Here is a 19301-nt window from a genome sequence, read left to right on the forward strand (position 1 = left end):
TCTGCTCACATTAGTAGGTTTTCTGGTTTTCAGTGAACAATTATTCTTTAGTTACCATTAGCTGCACTTTGCTACATATACTGTATATATATATATTCCAAGAAGAGAAGACGGCTCAAAATCCGAGTGATTTATTCAAACAATAGTAACAGCTTAAAAACATCAATTCATCAATGTTAGGCATAACAGCACTACTAAGAAGAAAGAAGAGGTAAGACTGCAGGTGGGTTGTCTGGCTTATGCGTTTCAGCTTCCTGCCTTAATCATAGATCTTGTTTACCCATTGTAACCTGCACTTTAAATATCTGATCCCTGAATTTCATTGGTCCTGCAGTCTCACCTAGTAGCCAATCAAAAACTTGCGCTGAAAGTGACAGGCAATGCAATATTTCTAACAGTGTCAGCTTATCTAACCTTGTACAATTACCTCTCCCATTGAAGCCTACAGGTTATACAATTGTTAGAAAAAAACACAACACACATTCTATTTAAACACAATAAATTCATATTTAAGAAAAAAGAAAAAGAAGTAAAAAAAAAAGAGAGAGAATTACATGTTAAATTGTTAGATGGTAATACATACATCTCTCATAATTGAGCATTAACCCAAAATGTATCTATCCTAAGTTTATAGATCGTTGCAAAATATGCAAGACAATCAAGCATACTTATTGAGAGCTACTGAGTGTAGAATGAAGTAAATTAAGATAAGCTAAATTCTAACAGATGCTGCAATTGTTAATTTGCCCCTGATTCAATAGGAGCTAACCAATATAGTTACATAGCTGATATAAATATCTGACTGACATACGAATATCTATAGTGTTTACATTTTGTGGAAAATGCTTATATATTATATATATATATATATATATATATATCAGTGACGTCAGAGGCTGGTGAGGCAGTGGCTAGGATACGCCTTCATTCTTTAGATATCCTTTATTGAAGAAATAGCAATGCACATGGGTGAGCCAATCACATGAGGTATCTATGTACAGCCACAAATCAGCAGCTACTGAGCATATTTGGATATGATTTTCAACAAAGGATATGAAAAGAATGAAGAAAATGAGATATTAGATGTAAATTGGAAAGTTATTTAAAATTGCATGCTTTTTCTAAATCCTGAAAGAAAACATATGGGTTTTATGTCCCTTTAAATGGTTTCTTGGAAAACTGGTCAACTTAGTAAACATCTGATTTTAGTCTAAAGGATTGTAACAGAAACACTTGCCAGATAACAAAATGCTAGCTCTGATTATGAGATATAGAAATCCATGCCCATTAAACCTTTGGCTGCTAAGCCATTTCCCACCTGGGTGCTAATATTTTATTTATTTATTATTTTTGAAATTTTTGAAATTTTTTTTTTAAAACTTTGTTATGTCTTTTTACAGACCCCCAAGACTTACACTGTTGGACAGGTTAGGTGATTACCTTTCCAACAATGGGTCTTGGGGGTCTGTAGCTGCTTAGATGACGGAGATACAGGCTTCTAAGCAGCATGCCCCCTCCTCCTATACTTAACATTGTTAAGTATAAATAAAGTTGCGCGGTGACGTCATCACGTAATTGCGTGTGACGTCACCGTGCATCACGTGAAGCCCCGTCGATACCTGTCACTCTACAGGCACGATCGCTGGGGTAGGATCAGTAAGGAGCCCCCAGATCTCCCTCAAGGTGGGAGAGTGCTCATGACGTCTATGAGCCGTCATTAGCACCAGAATGAGAAACTCTGTGACGGCTCAGAGCCGTCATTAGCACTCAAAGGGTTAAAATATGTTTAAAACATACTTTTTACTTTAATGCTGCAAATTATGCTTATAGATTCTTTCATTATTCAGTAAATATAAAAATGTCTTGATCCAGTGGCGGCTGGTGAAATTTAAAGATGGTGGGGCGCTTGACCCCACCCCTTTAAATAAAGCCACACTATAAGATGGCACTACCAATTCATTAATTAAATAAATAAATAGTAGACAGAAACACAGAAAAGCACTCGGGGAGAGAGGGAGAGAGAGATGGGGGGAGAGACACACAGAGGGTTAGAGAGAAAGAGAGAGAGACACAATCACACACAGAGGGTGTGAGAGAGAGAGAGAGAGAGAGAGAGAGAGAGAGAGAGAGAGAGAGAGAGAGAGAGAGAGAGAGAGAGAGAGACACACACACAATCGCACACAGAGAGTTAGAGAGAGAGAAAGAGAGAGAGAGAGAGAGAGAGAGAGACAATCAAACACAGAGGGTTAGTTAGACACATAAGGGATGAGAGAGTCAGAGGGGGAGGAAGAGAGACAGAGAGAGAAAGAGACCATGGGGGAGAACAACACATAAGAAGAGAGATGGATAGATAGATAGATAGATAGATAGATAGATAGATAGATAGATAGATAGATAGAGAGACACACACACACACACACAAGGGTGGGGGGGGAGAGGGACCATTGCATTTTTAAGTAATAAAACAGCAGAGCTACAGAGAGTTCAGAAAGTAAGACTATACATTAGTACAGAGGCAAGCTGCTAAGTTAGTAAGTGTAAAGTTTGAGGAAACAAAATACAAAAACGATTATTTAACTGTTGTAAAACAGTAAAAAAACAAAAAAAAACACTAAACCACATTCATTAAATTATAATTTTCACTAACAGAATCCCTTTCAGTGAAATCTAAGGTTGCAGAACTTACTAAGATGTGTATTAAACACTGCTCATTGACTGCATCTCTCTTCCTGCTCTGCCTCTGTCTGTATAAAGGAAGTGACAGTGGAACATTCCACTGCACTTAGAGGGGAAATACAGAACTCTCTTTTTCACTTTAGCAAAAGCTGGCAGCTTCACAGGACAGCAACAAAATAAATGAAAGTTGTTTTTTTCAGTTTTTGTTTTGTTTTATATGATTTAACATCCAGCCCTAACCTTAAGTTCCACTTACTAATGCCTCTCACTGGATTGGTTCAGCCCAAATAGGACTGCCTCAAATAAAGCACTTATGGGCCATGCAATGATCTTAACCACTTGCATCCAGTAGGTGGCGCAGCATGTTGTGTAATGGTGGGCAGACCTGATTGTGCCTCTCCATTGCACAAGATATAGCTGTGAAAAAAAATGCTGGGGGGAAAAAATTGCAATTTTTATTTTTTTTATTTTTTAAAGCCAATAAAAAAAATAATATATATTTTTGCCCATATGAGAGGTGAAGCACTGCCTCACCTGCCTCTGGTGACTGCACATCACATATATATATATATATATATATATATATATACACATGCAGGCTGATAGCATAACAAAATTATTTTATATTACCAGAAGTTAATAATATCAGTTTCTATGTTCATGCATAGAGGTTGCCTGGTTGCTAAGGTATAAATCCAGTAGGCCTCCTTTTTGCGTAGCTCACGCAATTTATCATGAGCCCTAGGTCATTTACGGATCTGGTCTATAACCATCCATGAGAAAGTACTCATGTGTTTGCCATGCAGGCATTTGCCATACAAACTGCAGGACAGCTGCAGGAAGCTGTCATCATTGGAGCAAATTTTTCTTAGACGTAGGAATTGGCCTTTAGCTATGCCATAGCTCATATGCTTTGGATGACAGCTTCATGCATGTAAAAGCGCATTTGATGAGATTGGTTACCTATAGAGTGTAGTCTCTATTTTCTAGCTCTAGAGTTATCTATTAGTGTCACATCCAGATATGGTATCCATTTCTTGTCAAAAGATGTGGTACATTCTAAACCTACCTACTCTAGTAATCTCAATAGGTGTTTAGTATCCCTGAGGAATGAGGGTAATTTGTATACTATGGGTTGTAATAGGGACTCTAGCCAATAGAACAGGTTCTTGAACAAAGATCCAATCCTTGAAACTATTGGGTGACCTTTCACTTGTGTTAGTGTCTTGTGGACCATCGGGAGGTGGTGAAAGATTGGTACTACTGGTTTCTCAACATATTGGTAATAAAATGTATTGTCATCAAAGACACCCATATATTTTCCATCGTCTATCAGGTCGTATAGTTGGGCTCCATATGTAGTTGTGGGATCACCAGAAAGTTTCATATATACCAAGTTGTCATTCAACTGATATATATTAGGTTCTATTTAACACTACAATGGAGCCCCCCTTATCAGACTCCTTAATGGTTACGTCCTCTCTCTGTTGTAATTGTCTCAATGCCTGTTTCTGTTCATGTGAGAGGTTGTTATCATATTTATTGTTTTTGAATTTATATCTTTTAAATCCTCAACACTCTAATGAAAGGATTCTAGTGCATGGCCCCTGATCTGTGTGGGGTAAAAAATGGACTTTGGCTTGTATCCATTATGTGAATATTTCTGTACCTCTGTATCTGCACTCTTCATCTCAAATGAGTGCAGGGACAGAAAGACCTTAGCTTTTATGAAGCTAAAGTAATCATTTTGGGGGCTAGTATCCTTAATAATAACAGTTTCCTGTAATGGGGTGGGGTTTTGTTTATAATTTTTTTTGAGAGTTAAACCTCTAATAAATCTATTCAAATCCATTATGGTATCAAAAATATCAAAGTGTGTAGTTGGCACAAAGTTTAGACTTAAACTTAGGACTGATAGCTCTGCAGCTGTTAGGGGTATCTGTGAAAAATGTATGACATTTGTTCCCTGTATTTGTTCTGACCCCTCATTAGGGTGTACTGATCTCTCTGGGGTCCCTGGTGTGTGGTGGAGGGTTGTACCATTATCTACCCTGTACACTAGCAACCCTACAGACTGACTCTGCTTGTACTTATTGCCCTTCTGCGCTTTTGTCTGGCCTACTACTTTTTACCTGACCAAAGGCTCTATGTTCTCTGTCACTGGCACCTGTTAAAGGCTATTATCACTGGTATTAGCTAGTGGCACTGACTGGGGTTTAGCAACTATAGCCATTGTATCAATCTTTGCATCATCCTCTGATGATTGTTCCCCTGAGATAAAAGACACAAAATCAGATAGATCCGGAGTCCAATAAGGAAGATGAACTAACTTTCTTCTGATTTTTCTTCTCATCAGTTTTGTTGTTATGCTGGTGTCGTTTATTGCCCTGTCTCCTTTATCTATAGCCTCTCCTGGGCTGCCAATTGTATACTCTGTTAGTCAAGTAATCATCAGAGTCTCTTGTATACTTTCTAAATTTGATCACATCAAGTTCTTTTTTTGCTTTGTCCACTGTTTCCTGTAACACGCCATCTAGTTTAGGGTAATCAGGGTGTTCAATAAACATATTAAGTTATTTTTGTAGATTATCTATGTTTATTCTGTCTTCAATTAAAGGGCCATAATACCCAAATGTTTAAACACTTGAAAGTGATGCAGCATAGCTGTAAAAAGCTGACTAGAAAATATCACCTGAACATCTCTATGTAAAAAAGAAAGATATTTTACCTCAAATGTTCCTCAGTAGCCACATCCCATTGTAAAGGATTTCTAAGCAGCATATTAGTATGTCTGTCCTGGGACAGCTAAGGGGATGAGCCTCGTGCACTCTCATATTATTTCCCTATTCAGGTTAAAGGAAGCTTACTATGAAATCTCATGAGAGTTAAGTGAAATCTCATGAGATCACAGTAAAAGAGTTCATGACCTCAGCACTGCTGATGCTGATTGGCTGCAGTTCATTTCTTCATTTTTTTTACCTGCAGCTGGGCAGCAGCTGAGTATAACTTTTTACACAGAACTTACTCTGCTGAGCTGAGGAGATTGTGAGGTAAAATATCTTCCTTTTTTACATAGAGATGCTCAGGTGATATTTTCATGTCAGCTTTTTACAGTTATACTGCATCAGTTTCAAGTGATTTAGCATATGAGTATTATGTCCCTTTAATTTCTCCCCCTTGTGTCTTATACTGAGTGACATCAGCCTCAGTGAGCCCTCAGATAAAATCTCATTCCACTCCAAGTAAAATTTCTCATCTGTGACCAAGAATGAGGGAAATTTTCTCAGTCGTAAACCTCTGGGAATCATTTGTAGAGAGGCATATTTTTCTAGGGACCGTTTATCCCACCACAGTTTGTATTCTTTAAGCAAAGCCTTTTCCATAGACATAAAAACGTCTGTAATATCCAACGTATTCAATTTCTTTACAAATTTGTCTTCAATGCTTGGTCTGTCACCTTCTAAATTAGCTACTGTTTGTAATGAGTAGTAATGAAGAGACAAAATATGTGTATATATATACACATATACACACACAGATATATATATATATATATATATATATATATATATATATATATATATTCTGTCACTAAGAAACTGTCATTCATATAAGTAATATGAGAATTGTAAGTCCTCTCCACCATCCTATAGCATATAGAAGAATGAGGGGTATCAAGGGTCAGGGCTAAGGTTTAAACCGAGAGTCTCTCCTGAGTAAAAGGATTAGTAAGACAATAAAAACAAATGGAGATTTCTCTGCCGGAGTACCAGCACTTGCCCTGAAAGGTTGCCTTCTCCCTATATACCCAATGTAAGTTAAATGGAATAAGGTTAGAGTCCCCGGGATGTGCACAAACTCCAAAGCTAAATAGCTGTTCATCCAGATAATAGGGGCTTGTCTACCCCTTAATAGAATACAAAGTTGCGGGTTCAATTGAAACAGTTTAGGTACTCACTCAGCCTTCCTGACGGCTCACCGTGTACTGCACTGTCTGTTCCTCTGCTGTGCTATCCCGTGTATGTGAAAGTCTATGGAGATCAGCGTGTCCATCCAGACAACGTAAAGATGTGATTTTTATGTTGGAATTAAGGGGGGTTTTTATTTCTAAATTGTGCTAATAAAGTGTTGAACATTAGAGGTGCTCTATTCCCTCTCTTTGGGGCTGACTGGTAAGGGGCCCTCTTTTCTTTATGATATATATTTTATTTGAAGGGACGTGAAACCGAACATTTTTCTTTCATGATTCAGATAGAGAATACAATTTTAAACAACTTTCCATTTTACTTCTATTTTCGGATTTGTTTCATTCTCATTGTATCCTTTGTTGAAGAGACAGCAATGCACATGTGCAGCCACCAATCAGCAGCTCCTGAACCTAGCTAGGTATTATTTTCAACAAAGGATACCAAGAGAACGAAACAAATTAGATCATAAAAGTAATTTGGAAAGGTGTTATAAATCGCATGCTCTCTCTGAATCATGAAAGAAAAATTTTGGATTTCATGTCCCTTTAATAATATTAGAGTCAATAATTACCATATCTCCCGGCCTATCTGCAAAACCACCTGTCTCTTCATCTTGGCAAGCCAAAACAAATAACCGCAGTTTCTCTCTGTCAATCCAATGGAGTCTTCCAATTATCTTTAAGGATGCCAGGACCCACCATGAATAACACACATCTGGCAGCTGTGAAACAGGTAAATAACACTATAAGTTATGAGAGCCAAAAACAGTAAAGAGAGATATTTCTACTATTATTACTATAACATATTGCCCATGTACTTATCCTTTTATTTAAAAAGCAGGAATGTAAAGCTTAGGAGCCGGCCCATTTTAGGTTCAGCACCCTGGATAGCGCTTGCTTATTGGTGACTACATCCAGCCAACCAATAAGCAAGCCTAACCCAGGTTCTGAACCAAACATGGTCCGGCTCCTAAGCATTACATTCCTGCTTTTAAAATAAATATAGCAAGAGAACAAATAAAAAATGATAATAGGAGTAAATTAGAAAAGTTGCTTAAAATTGCATGCTCTATCTGAATCATGAAAGAAAACATTTGGGTTTAGTGTCCCTTTAAACACACATCTAAAGTCAGTTCTAGAGCAGAGACCTAAATAAATATATCCGGTGAGCCAATGACAAGAAACAACTTATGTGTACAGCCGCCAATCAGCAGCTAGCTCTCAATAGTGTGCTACTGCTTCTAGTAATGCTTTTCAACAAATGATACCAAAAGGAACAAAGTACATTTAAAAATAAAAGTAAACTGAAAGGCTTCTTAAAATTGTATGCTCTATCTGAGCCATTAAAGTTTACTTTTGACTCTGTCTCTTTAAATAATCTAGAGCTTGTAAAAACTTACCTTCTCAGGTCTTCCATTGAGTCCTCCTGATGGCAGCTGACGTTCACAAAGCCACCAGCCCAATAAATCAGCATTTATTTGGTGCAACTGCTCTGTTATGGCCATGAATCCTGTGCAACAATAGATCTAGAATTATAAGCATAGAGCTTGAATGTGTTATACAACGAGGTTAAAAATAGCATATAAAACAGTAACGGCAGATTTAGTTCCTGAAAACCACAGACAAACTTGCATTTTATATAGCAATTACTTTTATCTGTCTGTCTATGTGTGCAGCTCCAGTGATTGGCTTAGAGCAGCAGTCAATCATGGCAGTAAACACAACCTCCATCGAGCACCTGACCTGTACAGAATCTAAACAGCACATAGCAGAACAATATCCCGCTATACTGTGCATATTATGGCTTTAATGTACTAGGTAAATGATAAACCTTTACACCCACAATACAACTGTTAACTTATTAATATGACCTACTGCATCCCTGATTTGAGGACACATGTCCACCAGTCTTGAAAAGTACTTTAGACTGTACGCAGGAACAGCCAAGCTCTGTGATAGATTTGGAGAAAAAAAGCAAATATTCTGTAACCTCTCTTACCTGTCCAGCATGAGATTCAGATCCAGGTCTGCAACCAAACCCACCGTCAAAATTCATGCACGATAAAACAAATTCTATAGCTTTTTCTACTTTAACAGCATCCAGCTTTCCCTGTAAAACAACATTTACAGATTTTAGAATAAAAATGCTGCAAACCAAAACCAAATATACTTTTCTTTGCTTTCATCAAAACGTTGGAGAAGTTAGATAAACAGTTGTGAAATGTAACAAGCGAAAAGGGGAAACAATAGCACTACAAAAATATATATCTCACGGGTATGCTCAATTCTGTATCTATTTAAATTAATTTCTTATGAGCTAGAGTGCTTGTGCACAACACAATTGCCACATTGAGTCCAAAGTATCCCACAGGGGGTTTAGACTCGAAAGAATGCACTTAAATAGCACTTCAACTACCCTTTAGTAAAGAAACATCATTCTGAGAAGAGTAGAGGACTTTTATTGGTTATCCTTATTTTTTAAAATAAATGTGTATGTGTGTGTGTGTGGAGTGTTTTAAAATCACAAAAAGTCTCGGGATTGCATGGTATTTAATAAAGCTTGGGCACTGGAAATAGTGAACCGTAGTTCCAATATCTGAAGTGTACTCCAAGGTTAAGAACACGCCTATTATATTGATTTTCTGCTGTACTGGTAGTCAGTATAAGCTTATCCTTTAATTACCAAGGAAATAAAGAGATATATTGGTCAGTGCTTTTGTATATACAGTACACCGATTATATGGGCTAGTATTCAGGACACTGTAGCTTTGAGATGTCTTGCTTTTATCTTGTTGTTAATTCACACTTGCAATCGTGCACCTTATTTTTTTATACCTTTGTCCAATAGGTTTTATGTAAATTCATCCATTAATCTCTTATTTTTTATTTTCTAACTATAAATTAAGTTAGGAAGTTATATAATTCTTGAGACGCACCTCTAGATTACTAGTGTATCCTATCTGTTTGGATTAGTTGTTAAAAGTTCATTCTATCATAATACTAGTGAAATGGATGTCAGTATACCCCAATCTTTATTTTGCTACACCCAGATATCGTTGTGGATTTTTGGGATTTACCACTTATTACATCAAAATATTATAAGTTAGACATCGTGATTATTGTGTGTTGTAATTTTACAGACTTTCTGTACTTTTATTAAAGTATTGTGCAAACTTGTAAGTTTGTCGATGAATTCATGTGCTTTGGTTTTAGGATAAGGGTTTGAAGGCTACTATATCCCTCTATTACAGCTCCAGATTATTTATCCTAGAAAGGTAAAATGAATAAATAGAGTTTAAAGTTGTGTGTGTCCTTAATACCAATTGAGATTACCTCCACGAATAGTTATTACATTTATTTTGTTTGTAATAGTTGCACTAAAATCTGTGCATTCGGGTGTTAAACTGGTAGAGTGCTGGGGGGCGTTTTAATATCCCCTAGTATAGTTTTTACATCAACTTCAATCAAATTTGTATTACAGTAATGTTAATCACAACGGTTTAAAAAGCTTGGATTTTAGTTCTATGAATTTAGTAGATTGTTACATTCATTTCGTAACTATAATTATATACCCAGCTATATTCTATTCAACATTACTATGATCATTTTATATAATGTTTTTCTGAGTTAAAAGGTTACCTCTTAATCTATGTTTGTTATTCGATCAATATCTATATAAGTAGCAAACCAAGCTGTCGCTTAAATAAACGCACACTGCTGCAGCAGTTCCAATATGTTCTTATTATTACTTTAACATTGCCCCTTAATCTAAGATAGTTCAAGTAGTCTTAGTAGTTTGTTTGTCTCCGCATATGCAGAGCCCAGCTGATCTAGCCGTAACAGTGTAATTAGGAGTTACCGCTTGAACTACGGTTTCTAAATATTAATGTTTTAGCCAGTGTTTTTAAGTCATAATATACTTTTGCACCATGAGTCTTTTTGTTGTTTAAAATTACTAAATGGGTATTACGGAATACCCTCCCTTGACATGTTTCGCCGAATAGGTCTCGGCTTTTTCAAAAGGGCAGTTGTGAAATGTAAGTAGCAGCTAGATTGTAAACATCTAGGATATCTTAAAAAGGGACAGTAAATGTTTGCTTTTTGTGTACAAATGTATATCATACATACACACACACACAATACATATATATATATATATATATATATATATATATATATATATATATACACACACACACACAATACACATTATATATATATATATATATATATATATCAAATGTAATACACTCCAAAAGAGTTGGGACAGTTAACTGCTTACCACTGTGTAACATCACCTTTTCTTTTAATAACACTTATTAAGCATTTGGGCACTGAAGACATCAGTTGTTTAAAGGGACAGTATACACTAATTTTCATATAACTGCAGGTAATAGACACTACTATAAAAATAAGATGCACAGATACCGATATAAAAATCCAGTATAAAACAGTTTAAAAACTTACTTAGAAGCTGTCAGTTTAGCTCTGTTGAAAAGGTAGCTGGAAAGCCCACTGCAAGTGGGAAATAAGACACTCCCCCCCTCCCCCTTCTTTTGCATATGAAAAGACCCTTTACACAAACAGCAGCAAGCTGGAGAAGGTAGCTGACAGTATTCACATAAAACTTTGGGGCTTGGTTAGGAGTCTGAAAATCAGAGCAATGTTCTTTAAAAATAAGCAAAACTATACATTTATTTTTAAAAAAAAACTTTATGGGCTATATAAATAGATCATCTACAAAACATTTATGCAAAGAAAAAATGAGTGTATAATGTCCCTTTAAGTTTAGCAAGCAGAATTTTCCCCCATTCATCCATTATGCATCTCTTCAGCGGCCCAACTGTGCAGGGCCTTCGCTGCTTTTTTTGCGCTTCATACATTGCAGGCAGGCCATGCTAGCACCCACACTCTCTCTGCTTACGCAACCATGCTCTTGTAATCCAGGTAGAATGTGGTTTGGCATTGTTCTGCTGGAAAATGCAGGGATGTCCCTGGAAAAGACGAAGTCTGGATGGCAGCATATGTTGCACCAAAATGTATACATATCTTTCTGCATTAATGGTGCCCTCACACATGTGCAAGTTACCCATGCCATGGGCGCTGACACACCCACATACCATGAAAGATGCTGGCTTTTGGACCTGTCGCTGATAACAGCTTGGATGATACTTTTCCTCTTTGGCCTGGAGAACATGATGGCTGTTTTTTCCAAAAACTATTTGAAATGTCGACTCGGACCACGAAACATGATTCCACTGTGATACTGTCCATCTCAGATTAAACTGGGCCCAGAGAAACTCAGTGGCACTTCTGTACAGTGTTGATGTAAAGCCTTAACTTGCATCTGTGGATGCAGCAACAAATGGTGTTGACTGACAAAGGTTTACCAAAGTTCAGAAGTGGTTTTCGGCCTTGTCCTTTACGCATCGAGATTTGACCCGATTCCTTGAATCTTTTAATTATATTGTGCTCTGTAGAAGGTGAAATGCCCAAAATCCTACCAATTTGTTTTTGGCAGATTGGCGAGCATCTGTTGGCAGATTGGCGAGCCTCGGTCCATCCTTGCTCTTGAAGGTCTAGGCCTTTTCGGAGGCTCCTTATATACTATGAATACACAATTGTCTCAGCGGTTTCAAATCACCTTCTTATTTTAACTTGTCACATTGCTGTTAGTCCTAAATTGCCCCTGTCCCAATTTTTTTGGAACGCGTTGCAGTCAGCAGATTTGAAATGTGTTATTCACAAAGTAAAACATCACATAAAGTGTTAACAATGTGTTTCAACATAGTACAGGTGCATTTTCCATACTGTCCCAACTTTTTTGGAATCAGGGTTGTAATATATATATATATATATATATATATATATATATATATATATATATATTTAAGAGCTAGGAAAGGGAGGGCACTCTCAGGATTTATATACATCAAAGTTAGTTTATTGTTTATAACAACAACGTTAGAAAGTCATAAGGATAGGTCGACGTTTCGGCTTACATTGAAGCCTTCATCAAGACAGATGAACAACTCACAACGGCGACTTGCAGCCGCACACAACACCACCAGCAAAACAGAATGCTTCAGGTGCTTCATTATTAGTTGAAGCTGGAGTGCTGGAACACGTGCTAATTATATATATATTTATATATATTATCTACACACACACACACACACTTGTGGGCAGATAGTGACACTTTCTGAAGAGGTATTTCTAAACTAAAATAAACATATAAAAAGGCTATAGTGAATAGTACTGAAAGGTATCATAGGTGGTAATTCTGCACCTTTTACATACAGGAAAGTTTATTCTAACCTTGACTGTCCCTTTAACATTTGTGACCATTTTTACTGTAATCATTATATATAGCAAATAAGTGGAACATACCAAAAGGGCAAGTGTTGCTACTGCACAAAAAGAAAAGCGTGTATCTATTTCACCTAAAAAAAAAATGAAAAGATGAATTAATTGCTACACACAAATAAATAATATAATAAATAATTAAGTAAATTTACTTGTTATATATTTATTTGAAAAGTAAAAATAAAAGATTTTAGAGTAATTTTTTCATAATTCCCATAACGAAAAAAATATTTTTATTTTTAAAAATATCAGTCATCTCTGGGTGTCACTTACTCAGGTTTCGTAGTACAGATGAAGATCACCCCTACTATAGTTATTAGTTATTTATACATATTAAAAATATTTTTACATGAAGATTAGATGTAACAAAGATAAAATACCTTTTGTGTCCTTTTAACAATCACACTTTACCTATATCCTTCCACTACAAAACATAGATAAACCTGATTGGGAGTTGTGAAACCAAACATTAAAAAGGGACAGTCTACTCCAGAATGTTTATTGTTTAAAAATATATATAATCCCTTTATTACCCATGCCTCAGTTTTGCATAACCAACATGGTTATATTAAAGCGACACTGAACCCAATTTTTTCTTTCGTGATTCAGATAGAGCATGAAATTTTAAGCAACTTTCTAATTTACTCCTATTATCAAATTATCTTTATTCTCTGGGTATCTTGATTTGTAATGCAAGAATGTAAGTTTAGATGCCGGCCCATTTTTGGTGAACAACCTGGGTTGTCCTTGCTGATTGGTGGATAAATTCATCCACCAATAAAAAAGTGCTGTCCAGAGTTCTATACCAAAAAAATAGCTTAGATGTCTTCTTTTTCAAATAAAGATAGCAAGAGAACTAATAAAAATTGATACTAGAAGTAAATTAGAAAGTTGCTTAAAATTGCATGCTCTATCTGAATCACGAAAGAAAAAAAATTGCGTTCAGTGTTCCTTTAAAGTGAAGGTAAAGTTTTCCATTATTGACAGCTGTATTATGTTAATCATGTACTATATATCAAGATCGCTAAGTTTTTTAAACATTTTGGTATATATATATAAATGTAAAATAAAGAGTTTTTATCTCCGTTCTCAGCTGCTCCTAGCTCCTCCCTCCATTTAGTTCCTGGTTTCTCAGTGTATTACGTACAGAGCGGTCCCACCCGCTCTATATGTACTGGAAAAGCGCATTCTCGATTGACAATCAACTTGCGCATGCGCACATCACGCCGTACCGTCTAATTGCGCCTGTGTGACTAAAATTAATTGTGAGCTAAAGCGCAGGCGAATTGCGCATGCGCTAAGCTGGAACGAGCATGGCTTGGAAGGGAGAGGAAGTGTAGCCAACGCATGCGCACAACGGTAAGAAATAGAGTGACGTCAAATGACGGCCGCCTAACGGCCAGACATATGATTGGATAATCTAAGAACGTGACCTGACTGCAAAAAAAACACACAAAAAACGGGCTGATTATCGAACGATTATAATAGAATGGAAAAACGGTGATAATTAGGTAAATATTGAAAACTAGCAAAAATAATGACTTAAAGTACCCTTAATTTTAGCGCTATTTACATTTAAAATGATCGAACCTTGCAAAGTTTACCTTCACTTTAAGATACTTTTTACCTGCAGATTGGTCCCTTATTGCAGTTGACAGAGTTGCATTTTAGCCAATCAGTGCTGACTCATAAATAACTCCACGGGGTGAGCACAATGTTATATATATGGCCCATATTAACTACTGCGGCCTTCAAGGGCTGAGAAATTAGCATATCAGCCTAACTAGGTTCAGCTTCCAAAAAAGAATACCAAGAGAACAAAGCAAATTTGATGAAAAAAAAAAAAATTGGAAAGTTATTTAAAATGACATGCCCCTTAATTTTGACTAGGCTGTCCCTTTAAAGGGACAGTAAGCACTATGTAATTACAAGACATTTCTGTTGTGATGCTTAAGAATAAAATAACATATCCGCCATGTCTTAATTTTTTTAAAACAAATTAAAGGGGGACAGTCTACACCAGAACTTGTATTGTTACAAAGATAGATAATCCCTTTTTTACCCATTCCCCAGGTTTGCATAACCAACACGGTTATAATAATACACTTTTTACCTCTGTGATTACCTTGTATCTAAGCCTCTGCTGACTGCTCTCATCTCAGTGCTACTTACAGACTTGTACTTTAGCCAATCAGTGCCCTTCCATAAGTAACTCCGTGGGCATAAGCACAATGGTATCTATATGGCACACATGAATTAATGCCCTCTAGCTGTGAAAAACTGTAAAATGCATTCAGCTAAGAGGCAGCCATTAAGGGCTTAGACATTAGCATTTGAGCCTACCTAGGTGTAGCTTTCAACTAAGAATACCAAAAGAACAAAGCAAATTTGATGATAAAAATAAACTGAAAAATTGTTTAAAATGACATGTCCTATCTGAATCATGAAATGTTTAATTTTGACTAGACTGTCCCTTTCACATTCTATTTTCTACAATTAATTTTCAATAGCCAAACTCCATCCACCATTTGCCTTACTTAGAGGAGCCATTCTGGGCTTTAGTCAGCAGATAACCAGGCCAACCACTGTCATAAATTAAGCATAAAGTACATTATTTGCAGTTGTTATCACTTAAAGCCAATTATAGATATATATGTAGCAGTTAGCCTTGAGAAGTCTGCATGGTGCATTTCAAGTTCTGAGTATTAGAAATTGTTCAATTTTCAGAGCTAAAATTACATGAAAAGAGGGCAACATAAATAATGAAAATATATTGCAAAGTAGTTTAACCCCTTAACGACTGAGGACGTGCAGGGTACGTCCTCAGAAAAAAGGCAGTTAATGCCTGAGAACGTACCCTGCACGTCCTCAGTGTGGAAAGCAGCTGGAAGCGATCCTGCTCGCTTCCAGCTGCTTTCCGGTTATTGCAGTGATGCCTCGATATGGAGGCATCCTGCAATAACCCTGCATGGCCATCCGATGCAGAGAGAGCCACTCTGTGGCCCTCTCTGCACCGGACATCGGTGGCCGGTAACGTTGGTGGGTGGGAGCTGACTTGGGAGGCGGGTGGGCGGCCATCGATGGGCCGTATAAGGTGGAGGAGGACGGGATCGGGGCCGGAGCTGACGGGGGCGCGCACGGGCGCGCGCGTGCACAGAGGGTGGAGGGCGGGCGCGTGCACGGGGCGGGAGCGGGTGGGAACCGCTATACTACAGAAAATTAGATTGTAACTGTGGGGGAAAAGGGACACATTAAAAAACAAATAAACTTTAGTAAAAGGGATCTTGGAGGGGTGGGGGGTTGTTCTTGGGTGTGGGGGGAGCTACACTACAGAAAAAGGGATTTTTGTTAAAAAAAAAAAGCACATTTTTGTTCTAAACTGGGTACTGGCAGACAGCTGCCAGTACCCAAGATGGCGCCCATTAAGGCAGAGGGGGAGGGTTAGAGAGCTGTTTGGTGGGGGATCTGTGAGGTTGGGGGCTAAGGGGGGATCCTACACAGCAGCATATGTAAATATGCTATAAAAAAAAAACTCAAAAAAGCCCAAATATACCTTTTATTTTAGTACTGGCAGAGTTTCTGCCAGTACTTAAGATGGCGGGGACAATTGTGGGGTGGGGGAGGGAAGAGAGCTATTTGGGAGGCATCAGGGGGTCTGATGTTTCAGGTGGGAGGCTGAGCTCTACACTAAAGCTAAAATTAACCCTGCAAGTTCCCTACAAGCTACATAATTAACCCCTTCACTGCTAGACATAATACACGTGTGATGCGCAGCGGTATTTAGCGGCCTTCTAATTACCAAAAAGCATCGCCAAAGCCATATATGTCTGCTATTTCTGAACAAAGGGGATCCCAGAGAAACATTTACAACCATTTGTGCCATAATTGCATAAGCTGTTTGTAAATGATTTCAGTGAGAAACCTAAAATTGTGAAAAAGTTAACGTTTTTTTTTATTTGATTGCATTTGGCGGTGAAATGGTGGCATGAAATATACCAAAATGGGCCTAGATCAATAGTTGGGGTTGTCTACTACACTACACTAAAGCTAAAATTACCCCAAACTGCTCCCTACATGCTCCCTAATTAACCCCTTCATTGCTGGGCATAATACACGTGTGGTGCGCAGTGGCATTTAGCGGCCTACTAATTACCAAAAAGCAATGCTAAAGCCATATATGTCTGCTATTTCTGAACAAAGGGGATCCCAGAGAAGAATTTACAACCATTTATGCCATAATTGCACAAGCGGTTTGCAAATAATTTCAGTGAGAAACCAAAAGTTTGTAAAAAATTTGTAAAAAAGTGAACGATTTTTTGTATTTGATCGCATTTGGCGGTAAAATGGTGGCATGAAATATACCAAAATGGGCCTAGATCAATACTTTGGGTTGTCTACTAAAAAAAAATATATACATGTCAGTGGATATTCAGAGATTCCTGAAAGATATTAGTGTTCTAATGTAACTAGCACTAATTTTGAAAAAAAATGGTTTGGAAATAGCAAAGTGCTACTTGTATTTATGGCCCTATAAGTTACAAAAAAAGCAAAGAACATGTAAACATTTGGTATTTCTAAACTCAGGATAAAATTTTGAAACTATTTAGCATGGGTGTTTTTTGGTGGTTGTAGATATGTAACAGATTTTGGGGGTCAAAGTTAGAAAAAATGTGTTTTTTTCTATTTTTTCCTCATATTTTATATTTTTTTTTATAGTAAATGATAAGATATGATGAAAATAATGGTATCTTTAGAAAGTCCATTTAATGGCGAGAAAAACGGTATATAATATGTGTGGGTACAGTAAATGAGTAAGAGGAAAATTACAGCTAAACACAAACACCGCAGAAATGTAAAAATAGCCTTGGTCCCAAACGGACAGAAAATGGAAAAGTGCTGTGGTCATTAAGGGGTTAATTATGCATAAATTATTTTATATACACATCTCAAGGTGTTTACTGTCCCTAACTCAACCAAGATCAGAACCTTTGAGAACTGATGTTTCTTTATATATAAATAAATAAGATAAGCTTACCCCATTTATCTCCAGCAAATGAGCCATCTTCTTTTTGAAGGCTTTGAACATATTCAACAATTTTTTTTGTATCGACTTCGGAAAGGCTATCGAATAGAGTAAGGATCTGCAAAACATGAGAAATATAAAAATGAACACCTGGTAATGTAGATCTTAAACTAGCTTCAATATTTTAAAAAGGGATATTAAACAAATATATTCTAGATAAAAAAGATTAGTCTGAGAATAACAAGTAGATGTATTTTTTAAAGATTCATTAGTTGTTTAAATATTGACAAAATAAGTGGAAAGTTTTAGTGTCTCTATAACAATGGGAGCTGCCATGTTGTAACTTAGATTACCTTCTCTGCTGTGGCCAATTATGAACAGTTATAAATAGCTCACTAGAGTGTGCAGCCAATGGCTGTGTGGAATATAACAGTGTTCTATACAGCTTACAATTTCAGAATGGAATTACAGGAAAATGAGACAAAATAAATAATGAATGTATATTGCAGACTTTTTCTTATATATACACAATTTATCAGTTTATATTACCATCTCAAAGTGTTTAATGTCCCTTTAACTCTAATTTAAAAATACTTGTTGGCAGCAATACAATCTGATGATTACTGTTTTAATGGCAGGCAATTGGATATCTTAGTACTGCAATACCATAAAAATATTCTACATACAAACCTGAACAGCGCTCAGCGTATAAAGCAGATGAGGATCATGACCAACGCTGGCACTAAATCCACCGCAATCATGTTGGCATGACTTGATAAATGTCAGTATTTCTTCTTTATTCATGCGATGCAGTTCGCCCATGAGATCCATAACAGTCAGACCCCAGTAAACTCCGCTCATTCTCAAGTACTCAGACATGCAGTATTCCTAAAATGTCAAGTTACAATTACTTAGCATTTTGTAAGCCAATAAGTAAAGTGATAGCAGTATGGACAGATTGAAAACATCTTACATTAAAATTCCATCACAGCAAGTGGAGTTGAATACAAGTTACAGGAATATTGTAGTTCATTTTTTTGCTTCATCTAAAACAGTGCATTTAAAGTGAATGTAAAGTTTAATATATAAGTGACCAGTTTTTAAAAATAATATTTTTAATTCTTTCTTTCATCGATTAAACTTTACATTGCAGCGTTTTTTTTTTTTTGGTTTTTTTTTTTAAATACTTACCTTTTCCTTTAGGAAAACCAGACCGGCGTTCCTCCTCCCGCAGCTCCTCTGTACTTACCTCAGCAATGACGAAACTGG

General features: G+C 36.8%; 1 protein-coding gene across 1 annotated transcript in view; it reads right to left on the reverse strand.

Annotated features, from left to right (window-relative positions):
- The window catches only part of RABGGTB (Rab geranylgeranyltransferase subunit beta), a 47063-nt gene that overhangs the window by 14468 nt on the left and 13294 nt on the right, over positions 1-19301 (reverse strand). The window contains exons 3-8 of the mRNA XM_053693341.1: positions 18723-18920; positions 18045-18150; positions 13034-13086; positions 8643-8753; positions 8044-8169; positions 7216-7365 (exon numbers count right to left, since the gene is read on the reverse strand). Coding sequence (XP_053549316.1) covers positions 7216-7365; positions 8044-8169; positions 8643-8753; positions 13034-13086; positions 18045-18150; positions 18723-18920 — 744 coding nt within the window. The remainder of the gene's footprint in view (positions 1-7215; positions 7366-8043; positions 8170-8642; positions 8754-13033; positions 13087-18044; positions 18151-18722; positions 18921-19301) is intronic.

This window comes from Bombina bombina, chromosome 10, assembly GCF_027579735.1.
Source record: "Bombina bombina isolate aBomBom1 chromosome 10, aBomBom1.pri, whole genome shotgun sequence".
NCBI classification, from domain to species: Eukaryota; Metazoa; Chordata; class Amphibia; order Anura; family Bombinatoridae; genus Bombina; species Bombina bombina.